At 50.4% G+C, this 10,997-nt stretch overlaps 2 protein-coding genes across 3 annotated transcripts in view; both read left to right on the top strand.

Moving 5' to 3' along the window:
* On the top strand, nucleotides 722-3,702 carry AGRP (agouti related neuropeptide). 2 transcript variants are annotated; one of them, XM_021093546.1, is made up of 4 exons: nucleotides 722-1,612; nucleotides 2,652-2,784; nucleotides 2,941-3,032; nucleotides 3,450-3,702. In XM_021093546.1, the coding sequence occupies exons 2-4, from the start codon at nucleotides 2,655-2,657 to the stop codon at nucleotides 3,630-3,632; spliced, it is 405 nt and encodes a 134-aa protein (XP_020949205.1). In that variant the 5' UTR covers nucleotides 722-1,612; nucleotides 2,652-2,654; the 3' UTR covers nucleotides 3,633-3,702. The 2 variants fall into 2 exon arrangements, with proteins under 2 accessions (XP_020949205.1, NP_001011693.1); NM_001011693.1 differs by lacking the exon at nucleotides 722-1,612 and having other exon boundaries at nucleotides 2,655-2,784; nucleotides 3,450-3,632.
* Nucleotides 4,236-10,997, top strand: part of ATP6V0D1 (ATPase H+ transporting V0 subunit d1) — a 41,901-nt gene continuing 35,139 nt past the window's right edge. The window contains exon 1 of the mRNA XM_003126946.4: nucleotides 4,236-4,546. Within this exon, the coding sequence (XP_003126994.1) occupies nucleotides 4,417-4,546 (130 nt within the window). The 5' untranslated portion in view covers nucleotides 4,236-4,416. The remainder of the gene's footprint in view (nucleotides 4,547-10,997) is intronic.

Genomic DNA, 10,997 nt, shown 5'->3' with positions numbered 1-10,997 from the left:
CCTCCCACTGCGTTTTTTTTTTTTTTTTTTTTTTTGGCTATTTCTTGGGCCGCTCCCACAGCATATGGAGGTTCCCAGGCTAGGGGTCTAATTGGAGCTGTAGCCACCGGCCTACGCCAGAGCCACAGCAACGTGGGATCCGAGCCTCGTCTGCAACCTACACCACAGCTCACAGCAACACTGGATTGTTAACCCACTGAGCAAGGGCAGGAACCGAACCCGCAACCTCATGGTTCCCAGTTGGATTTGTTAACCACTGCGCCACGACGGGAACTCCCCACTGTGTTTTGATTGCTGCTTTTCTTGACTGTCCTCCCCACTGGACCTAACCAGGGATGTGGGCAGCCTCTACTGTCCATGGGGCTGATACACCTGGGTCCACACACCCAAGAGAAGACAGCCACTGCTCTGTGGGTGAGCACAGACACTGAGCACCCAGTTGGCAGGAGCACCCTCCTGCTACCCCCACCATATGAAGAGCTATTCTTTTTTTTTTTTTTAGGGCTGTACCCGTGGCATATAGAGGTTTCCAGCCTAGGGGTTGAATTGGACCTGTAGCTGCTGATCTACGCCACAGCCACAGCAACTTCAAGCCACTTCTGTGACCTACACCACAGCTCATGGCAACACCAGATCCTTAACCCACTGAGCAAGGCCAGGAATTGAACCCGTGTCCTCAGGGATGCTAGTCAGATTCATTTCCACTGAACCACAACAGGAACTCCATGAGGAGCTATCCTTAGCATGAGTACTGACCAGGCTCAGTCAGGTTCTCAGAGTCCCCACCTCATCTGACCTGGGGCACCCTTTCAAAATCCACATGCTGTCCCTGCCCCCTACCACCATCTCTTCAGCCTGAATCTCCAAGGATGGGGCCAGGGCATAAAGATTTGGGAAAAATGCCTCAGGTACATTTGATGTATTACTCTTCCTGAGCCTCATGTGGCCCAACAATGTGGCCTGACACTTTTCACCCTGCACCACTGTGAGAAGAAAAAGCCCTGGACAGGTCACTGGGCTCACCTATGGCCTTTGGGAGAGAAAGGTCAATGTCAGTTGCCAGGGAGGCCTTGATGCCACGTCTGCTTTGTGACAATCACCAGAACAGCCAGCACCATTCTTACGGGAGAAATGGGGACTGGCCCTTTGCCTGATTATCCATGGACCACCTCCTGAGAAAGGCTTTCCCTCACTCCCCTGCCTCTTCCCCTGGGCCACAGTAGGTGACCCTCTTAGCTCCTAGGACTGTTAACCTGAGCCAACCACAAGTGAGCTAACGCCAGCTGGATTTCAGAACAGACGTCAGTGCCCATCTGTGGAAGAAGCCTGCCACAGCCCCGCCCTCTGCAGCACACCCCTCCCCACACAACTCACACACAACTCCCCACACAACTCACAGGCCAGAGGCTGCCAGATGATAACCTATGGTTTCAACTGGCTTTCTGGAAAGACTTCCTCAGGCCTCATCCTGGTCAGAACAGCCTGTGTAAACCTGGGTCACAAACAACCCCAACAGCCTCTTCAACTTCCTCTTGCTGCCTTGGGCCAGCTGTTTGTACACTGAGCCCTAGAAGCTGATTCAGCCTGCATCCCTTTACCTAACTGGCAGTGTGTAAGTGCACGGGGTGGAGGGGGTGGGCAGTGAAGAAGGGCTGGGGCAGGTGGGGTCCTGTGTGTTCTCTTGTTTCCATGAAAGGACAGTTCTCCATTCACCTGATGCTGATGAGACCAGGCGTGGGCACAGGCCTGACAACGCAGGGCGGAAAGGAGCAGCCATTAGTACTAATGAAGCAGGCAGCCTGAAAGCTTTTTACTTAGAAGCTGCTCGCCCACCCAGGGAACAGTCCGTTCTGCCACCTTGGCTTCCAGGAACCCCAGGCAGAAAAGGATGTGGGGGCAGGAGCAGGGGCGGGGTCTTGGAAAAGGCTGGAGGAAGAAGGAGGAGGGGTGGTAGAGGGGATGGAGGCAGAGAGTCTGCTCTTGGCTAGATCGGCTTCTTCCCTCCCCTCTCTCCTCTGCAAAACCCAGGGTCTAGGTCTGTACCCCAACCCCACCCCACTGTGGTCACTGGTCCATCACCCCCTTCAATGCCCTTGACCTAAGTTCCTGGAAGCAAAAGGAACATGCCACGTGTAGGGTCTGAGTGAGCATCTCCAGGGCCACAAATTAAATTAAGTGTTCAGGGCCGCCTGCCTTATTATGGCTAATAGCGCTAGCCTACCCATCCCCCAGGTCCCTGTCCTGTAGAAATTTGGGGGCCCTGGGTACCCTATATCATTCCCAAACTTTCATTGGCTCCTGGAGACTTCACCCCAAACTAGAGATGGGTATTCCTCTTGCAGAGCACCCAAAAGCCTGTGAGAGAGGCCTGAACTGTGTCCCCACCCATTGGGGGGGGGCCCTCATGCTCTGGCTGCAGAGAGCAGTCACGTGTGGGTCCTTCATTAGACCCTGCCATATAAACTGAGGGCATAGGGTGGCCAGGAACTCTTGGGGCAAGGATCCAGCAAGCAGAGGTAAGTCCTCAGGTTGAGCGGGGACTCTTACTTTCTGTGGGGTGGGGGTGGGGGTGCTTCCCTCTGGGGTAGGGCACCTAGAGAGTGCTCCAAGGATGAAGAGGGACTAAGTGGCACATTCTCCTGTTGAGCCAGGCTATGCTGACCACAATGTTGCTGAGCTGTGCCCTACTGCTGGCAATGCCCACCATGCTGGGGGCCCAGATAGGCTTGGCCCCCCTGGAGGGTATCGGAAGGCTTGACCAAGCCTTGTTCCCAGAACTCCAAGGTCAGTGCGGGCAGGAGTGGGTTGGGTGGGGCTTGGACATCCTCTGGCCACAAAGTATTCTGCTTGTATGAGCCCTTTCTTCCCCTTCCCAATCCCAGGCCTGGGAGGTGGGTGTTTTGTGCATGGGTGGTTCTGCCCTCACATCATCTGTCCCAGATCTAGGCCTGCAGCCCCCACTGAAGAGGACAACTGCAGAACGGGCAGAAGAGGCTCTGCTGCAGCAGGCCGAGGCCAAGGCCTTGGCAGAGGTAACAGCTCAGGGAAAGGGCTGAGGCCACAAGTCTTGAGTGGGTGTGTCAAGCATCAACCTCTATCTGTGCTTGGAGTTGCCACTGTGGTACAACGGGATTGGCGGTGTCTTGGGAGCGCTGGGACGTGGTTTCATCCCCGGCCAGCACAAGTGGGTTAAGGATCTGGCCTTGCCATCCCTTCAGCTTAGGCTGAGACTGTGGCTTGGAGCTGATCTCTGACCGGAAGCTCCATATGCTCTGGGGTGACCAAAAATGGAAAAACAAACATACAAAACACCTCTACCTGCACTTCCTGACCCCCTCACCCGGGGCGACACTGCAGACCATCCCGTTCACGCTCCACTTCCATCCTGCCTTGATCTGGCGCATTCCATGAATGTGCTTTTGGAAGTCCTTGTTTCCCAACCCTTGTAGGTGCTAGATCCTGAAGGACGCAAGGCACGCTCCCCACGTCGCTGCGTAAGGCTGCACGAATCCTGTCTGGGACACCAGGTACCATGCTGCGACCCATGTGCTACATGCTACTGCCGTTTCTTCAACGCCTTCTGCTACTGCCGCAAGCTGGGTACTGCCACGAACCCCTGCAGCCGCACCTAGCTGGCCAGCCAATGTCGTCGGGGTCGGGGTGGGGGTAGGCGGGCGCCAATAAAGTATGGGACCAACCCCAGGGTTGTGGCGTTATTTTGAATGTGACGGTCGTTAGGGGCGAAGGTGCCTCTAAGCCAAGAAACCACAGACACATCCCTACTCCAGGGCCTGCGCTATTCCAACATGAGTCACTTACACTCTTAAGAGTGCCAGGAGCGGTTGGGAGAAGCAGAGGAGGACCGTGCTCCAACCCTAGAAGAAGCTTATATAATAAATGCGGGGGAAAGAGTCGCAGCGCTGCAAAGGGTCTGTCGCTCCCCGCTGGCTAACAAACCATTAGGATCCAGGGCCCGCTTAAGGATAACTCGACGCGTGACCCCCAGCAAATCCCACCCTTCCCAGTTCCCCTCAGGGGAAGGTTAATTCACCAGTCTGAATATTTCCAAGCATAAGGGGCCCCCACAGTACCAGGTGCTCCGGACTCGGAAACTATAAAGTGCAAGCCCCCGCGTCCACGGGCGCCACCACGCGGCTAGTCTCGGACATTTTAAGTCGCTCCCGCCAGAGCTCCTCAATGAGCAGGCGCCAGAGGGCGGCCCCCCAGCCCACGGCTGCGCAGAAGTTCCGTGCGAAACCACCCGGAAATCGGGTGCTGCTTAGAGCCCCGCCTCCTTATGGTCACCTGATGAGCTTGACAGTCCACTGCTGGCGCCGCGTCAGCTGATCTTGGAGTTGTGCTGCGTGCCGGCCGGTCCGGTCCGGGTCCTCTGGTCCCGCCGCCCCAGACGCAGCCATGTCGTTCTTCCCGGAGCTTTACTTCAACGTGGACAATGGCTATTTGGAGGGGCTTGTGCGCGGCCTGAAGGCCGGAGTGCTCAGCCAGGCGGACTACCTTAATCTGGTGCAGTGCGAGACGCTCGAGGGTGAGCCGCGGGGCTGGGCTGCGGGCCCGAAAAGGCCTGCAGGGAGGCGGGCCCCGGCCTGAAGGTGCCTAGGTGTGGGAGGCGAAGCTGGGGGTTCTCGAAGGCGCTGGAGAGGTCGGGGAACCGGATCCGGGCCTGAGAGGCCTCACTGGGAAGCCGGGAGTGATGGCGGGTGTTTCGGAAAGGAATCTACTTCCAGTTGCAGCTCAGTGTGGGCCTAAACGCAAACGCGGCATTAAGAACTTCAGTGGTTCGTTTCCTCTGGGGCCACCTCTTAACCTGTTATTCCGGCGTTGTAGTTTGGAAGAGGGTCACTCGGGAGTGGTTGCTTCATGCGGGATGTGCTCATACAAACCTCTTTACTTTGACGTAGCCAGAGAGCTGTCTAGTGGCAATGCTTGGGGAATCTAAGTTGAAAAGTCCCCTGCTTTCCCTCCCAACACATACACCAAGGCCTTTGGGATCATTGTGTCTTCCCTTTGGCCTGGGACTGAGCCTTTCTGGGGAATTGCTGAGCCAGCTTAGCGAGAATTTCCTCCCATCGAGCAGTCTCCTGAAGGCAATGTTTGGGAGAGCCCTGAAAGTCTGGAAGTTCATACATACGTATTTGACAATAATTCTCACCCCCTCTACGAAGATACCTTTTGGGACAAGATTCCTAAGTACAGGAGTGGTATCCTTTCTTCTCAGAACACAAAGTTCCACAGTGGGATTGAATCCCTGAATCACAGAATCACATTTACTGAACTGGGTATGTTCCTGATTCCAGTCTTTGCTTCATTCCCCTCCCCCACGTGTAGTGAAGGGCACAGTGGCTGAGCTGTGAGTTACCATCCCTGACTTTTACCTGATATCCTTGAACAGAGGTACTGCTAGCCTCCAGGTTGGTAGCTGGAGGGGGAGAATGGCCAGATGATTCACCTTCTAGAGAAAATTTTCTCATCATAAACTTATTGAGGTTAGAAGTGAACTCATGGAGTTCCCATCGTGGCTCAGTGGTTAACGAATCTGACTAGGAACCATGAGGTTGTGGGTTCGATCCCTGGCCTTGCTCAGTGGGTTAAGGATCCGGCGTTGCCCTGAGCTGTGGTGTAGGTCGCAAACACGGCTCGAAATGCGTGTTGCTGTGGTTGTGGTGTAGGCCGGCAGCTACAGCTCCAATTCGACCCCTAGCCTGGGAACCTCCATATTTCTCGGGAGCGGCCCAAGAAATGGCAAAAAGAAAAAAAAAAAAGTGAATTCAATTTTTTAAAAGGTTGTTATGTACCTTGCAAACTGGACCAGTAATATGAAAATAAATACCTTTAAATTTAAAAACTTACTGAAGTTAAAGTACAGTTGTGGATATTATGGTTTTAATATAAATTTGCAAGAAAAGTCTGTCATCTCCTTTATAGGAGCAGAGCTGGGGAAGGAGAGGAGAGCACTTCAGTGTGCTGGGTTGTAGGAACTTTCCAGCAACCTCATTATCCTCGCAGTGGCAGGATAGGATAGTGGAAGGAGGGAGGCTGCCCGGGGCAGGGCCTGGCACAGAGTTGGCATTTAATAGGAATTTTATAGTCTTAACTGGGTCTAGGGGAAGATCTTTATTTGCTTAAATCGCAAGGTGGACATCATTGATTACCAACTGGCATTTGGTAAACTTGTTTCTATCTAGGGTTTTCTCCTGCTGCTGCCCCCCACCCAACCCTGCAGAGCTTCCGAGGGCACAGGGTTCCATCTTCCCATCAGATCTTCCATCATCCTCTGTAAACATATTAGGTTATTCTTCTGACAACACTGCTCATCCGTGGTCACCCTTGTGGATCACCATCTAGATCTTTAATGTGACATTCTGGGATTCCTTCACTCTTGCACACATGTTCCTTTCCCTCCTGCAAGTCACCCCCCAGCCCTTGGTGCACATAGTGTGGTAAACTTTGGACTTTCAGACCTGACTTTGAACCCCACCATATGCTGAATCACTTTAGACAAGTTATTTAACGCCTTGGGTCTTGGGTTCTTCATCTGACACGCTCACAGCACCTATCTATCTCACAAGGTTGTGAGATGTCGACGAGTTATCACATGTAAAACACTTAGCTCAGCACCAAGCACAGACTAATCACTAGGTAAATGTTACCTCTTTCCAGTATTCTTTGCGCTAGCCATTTCCTCTGCTTCCTTTCTTATTCCTGTGAAACCCAGGATTCCCACTCTTTAAGACTTAGACCCAATACCATCCCATCTTAGAACCCCTTTGTGGCCATGCTAGGCTAGAATGTTGTCCCCCTCCATCCAATTGCAGCTCTTGTGGTGTTTGTGCTGCTCTCCTAGAAGTTTTTCAACACAGAGTTTGAGATTCTTGGGACTCTGTGCTGGAGCTGTTCAGGGCTTTCAGGGGCTAGAGATAATTAGAGCAGGAAGGAGTGCCCAGAAACTCCATTTGTCTTCTGTAGAAAGGCCTTCTCTGTTCCTGAAGGTGACACCAGAGGCATGGCCTCCAAGCTTTTGTTTCTGGGTGTTTTTGCCTCCTTATCACCAGGGAAAAGGGAAAGAGAGGGGTGGGGGAGGGAGGTGGGAAGGAGAGGCCAAGGAAGCCTGTGGGCCCTAGTGAGATCTGTTGGGATGTCCTGCTGAAGAGGTTTTCAAAGCACATGTTTTAGATGTAGGAAAGTTTCCAGAAGGCTCAGGCATTGGGTGGAGGGTGTTTATTTGTTCTGCAAGATAGGGCAAGTGTGTAAGGACCCTCCACCACACTTTCCTGGATTCTGCTCCGTCAGGGTATCTGCTACTAACCTCTTTTGCTAGGACTCGTTCTCTTAGGACCTCTGAAGTCCATGTATCCTCCATTGTCCATCTTGTCTGATTATCTCTTCTCAGAAGTAGAAGAAGCTCCTACCTCTTTGATGAACTGGGGACAGGGCTGGGTGGTCACAAAAGCTCTTTCCAGCTGTGAGTATTTCCGGATGTGTTGAGTACCTTCTGGGACCTGGGTCCTGTGTTAGGGACTTGTGGGGAAGATGAGGTGGGTCAGATATACAAAGGAACCGTGTGGTATTACTTTGAGTGTTTTCATTCATTCCATTCATTCTACATATATTTGTGGAACACCCTTTTTATACCAGGCACTGTGGTAGGGTCTGAAATACTTCTTCTTCTTTTTTTTTTGTAGCATGCAGTGGCTTAATGCAGGATCTCAATTCCCAGATCATGGATTGAAAGCATCAAGTCTTAGCCAACAGACCACCAGGGAACTTCTTGAGATACTTTGTTGAGTGATGTTTTCTTGACTCTCGGTCTTGAGGTAGTGGTCATTGGGGCCATGAGACGACATTAAGACATCTTGGAGTTCCCTGGTGACTCAGAGGGTTAAGGATCCGGCATTGTCACTGCTGTGGCTCTGGTTACTGTTGTGGTGCAGATTACATCTGTCACCCCAGACCTTCCCCATACTGTGGGAGAGGCCAAAGAAAAAGAGAGAGAGAGAGAGATCAATGTAGCATAATAGTTATGAATATGAGCTTACTACTTCATGGCTTTGTGGCCATGTAACCTCTTTATCCTGAGTTTCATCATCTGTAAAATGGTAATGATGATAAAAAAATAAAATCATATGTATTTTTACTGATGGGGTGGTTGTAAAAGCGAAACAAGATAATCCCTGTAAAACACTTAACGTGAACTTGGCACGTGGTAATTGCTGAGTAAGTGTGTTAGCTATTACTGTTACTTTAAAGCAAAGGAAATATATATAATTACATTTTAAGGGTGATGTCATGAAAGAAACAGTGAAGGGGTAATGGAGAATCATAGGGGAACTTTCTTGTCTTTTGTCTTTAGGGCCGCGCCCATGGCACATGGAGGTTCCCAGGCTAGGGGTCTAATAGGAGCTGTTGCCACCGGCCCACGCCAGAGCCACAGCAGCGCCAGATCCAAGCCTCATTTGTAACCTACACCACAGCTCATGGCAACGCCGGATCCTTAACCCACTGAGCGAGGCCAGGGATCGAACCTGCAACCACATGGTTCCTAGTCCAATTCGTTTCCGATGTGCCACAACAGGTACTCCTCAGAGGGGAACTTTCTTAAGAGAGCTTGGCTGCTTAAGGCCCTGCTGAGGAAAAACTATTCAAACTGAGGTGTGAACCATGAGGAGCCAGCCTTGGGAGAGCTGGGGCCAGGGTCGGGCAGGACACAGTGAAGTGGGGCAGGGGAGAGCACTTCCCGCAGAGAGACCAGCATGCAAAGGCAAAAATAGTTGGATCAATCAGAGGGACCAAAAGGAGCCTTGGGTGGTGGGGTGTGAGGGACCAGAGCACAGATATTCTGGGAACTCAGACTCTTGGTTTAAAAAAAATCAGGCTGAGCCCACCTGGCTTCTTAGCACTGGGTGCGGGGGCAGAAAGAGTGGTGGTATGGAGCATCGCCTTCCACAGAGGCCTGCCAAATTTGAGATGGTCAGAGATGACTCAGTGAATGTATTTTAGATCATGAGGAGCGTATGTAGTGCCACCTCGATGTTCAAGTGTTCTTTTGCTCATTCAGAAAATACTTTCTGGGAGTTCCCATTGTAGTGCAGTGGAAACAATCCGACTAGGAACCATGAGGTTGCAGGTTTGATCCCTGGCTTTGCTCAGTGGATTAAGGATCCAGCATTGCCATGAGCTGTGGTGTAGGTCACAGATGCGGCTCGGATCTGGTGTGGCTGTGGCCGGTAGCAACAGCTCAGATTCAACCCCTAGCCTGGCAACCTCCATGTGCTGCAGGCGCGGCCCTAAAAAGACAAAAGACAAAACAAAACAAAACAAAACAAAAAACCTTTCTGAAGGCCTACTCTGCTCCAGCCCCCGGGCCTCATGAGAGAGCCAGGCAAGTATTTCAGGTATTGCCATAGTTCTGGGCCTGAACCCTCAGCTTTGACCCTGGCTTCAAAATAAAAGCATTGCTTTTTTTGGGGGAGGGGGTCTTTTTAGGGCCGCACCCATTGCATATGGAAGTTCCCAGGCTAAGGGTTGCATCAGAGCTGTAACTGCTGGTCTACACTACAGCCACAGCAACGCTAGGTCCTTAACCCACTGAGCAAGCCAGGGATTGAACTCGTGTCCTTATGGATACTAGTCAAGTTCATTACCACTGAGCCACTGAACTGCCAAAAGCATTGCTATTAATCTGTCTGACTGGCTACTAGGAATTCACTTCAGGTGAGGCTCTAGCCCTGCCCTCCAGAATTCCCCTCTTCCTCTTGACTCTTTAAAACTATTTATTATGGAGTTCTCTAGTGGCTCAGCAGGTTAAGGATCCGGTGTTATCACTGCTATGACTCTGATTTACTGCTTTGGTGCAGTTTCCATCCATGGTTTGGGAACTTCCACATGGCAAAACAGAAAAAAACCCCAAAAAACCTATTTATTATGTATATCATGAAACATATACAAATTAGAAGGAATAGTATAATGAACCCATAAGTAAGAATCATCTAACTAATACAATGATCGTTAATACAACGATCAATCTTGTTTCAATAATAGCTGTACTTATTTGCCACTCTCAAATTATTTTGAAGTAAATCCCAGACAATATATCATTTCACCTGTAAATATTTTGGCGTTTCTGAAAAAGATCATGACTTTTTTTTTGTTTGTTTTTAAACATGACCGCAATGCTGTTATTCCTCCTTTAGCAGAAACAGTAGCGGAGTTCCCTTCGTGATGCAGTGGAAACGAATCCGACTAGGAACCATGAGGTTGTGCGTTCCATCCCTGACCTCGCTCAGTGGGTTAAGGATCCAGCGTTGTCATGAGCTGTGGTGTAGGTCGCAGACGCGGCTTGGATCTCGCGTTGCTGTGGCTGTGGGGTAGGCCGGCAGCCGTAGCTCCGATTGGATCCCTAGCCTGGGAACCTCCATATGCTGCAGGTGCAGCCCTAAAAAGCCAAGAAAAAAAAAAGAAAAAGAAGGAAACAGTTTTTTGATGTCGTCAAATATCCATTTAGTGTTTAGATTTCTTTGATTTTCTCAAATGATTTCTTAATATAATTTGTTGATTTTAGTTGGGATCCAATTATGATCCATTTATTTCAGTTGATGAGGATATCAGAAGTCTTTTAGTATAAGATTTTCTGTCTCATTTTTCCTTTTTCTTTTTCTTTTGGCCATGCAGGATGCGGAACTTCCCAGGCCAGGGATTGAACTCAAACCACAGCAGTGACATCACCAGATCATTAACTGCTAGGCCTCCAGGGAACTCCTCTTTTTCCTTTTATTTAGTGAAGAAACTGGGTCATCTAATTTATAGATTTTGTCTCCATCCCAATTTTGTTAATTGTATCCCTGATGTGTAGTTTAACATGTTCCTCTGTCCCTTGTTTTCCCTGTAAATTGGTAAGTTAGGTCTAGAGACTTAATTAGATTCTGGTTCTACTATTTTTTTTTTTTTTTTTTTTTGCTTTTTTTTAAGGGCTGCACCTGTGG

Source organism: Sus scrofa, chromosome 6 (assembly GCF_000003025.6).
Source record: "Sus scrofa isolate TJ Tabasco breed Duroc chromosome 6, Sscrofa11.1, whole genome shotgun sequence".
Taxonomy (NCBI): Eukaryota; Metazoa; Chordata; class Mammalia; order Artiodactyla; family Suidae; genus Sus; species Sus scrofa.
The sequence above is the reverse complement of the archived record's forward strand: the minus strand, read 5'-3'. Positions and strand labels throughout refer to the sequence as shown.

Coding starts and splice junctions, on each gene's coding strand:
- AGRP (XM_021093546.1), top strand. CDS start 2,655: ATGCTGACCACAATGTTGCTGAGCTGTGCCCTACTGCTGGCAATGCCC. Junction 2,785..2,940: donor CTTGTTCCCAGAACTCCAAG/GTCAGTGCGGGC, acceptor CATCTGTCCCAG/ATCTAGGCCTGCAGCCCCCA. Junction 3,033..3,449: donor AGGCCAAGGCCTTGGCAGAG/GTAACAGCTCAG, acceptor CAACCCTTGTAG/GTGCTAGATCCTGAAGGACG.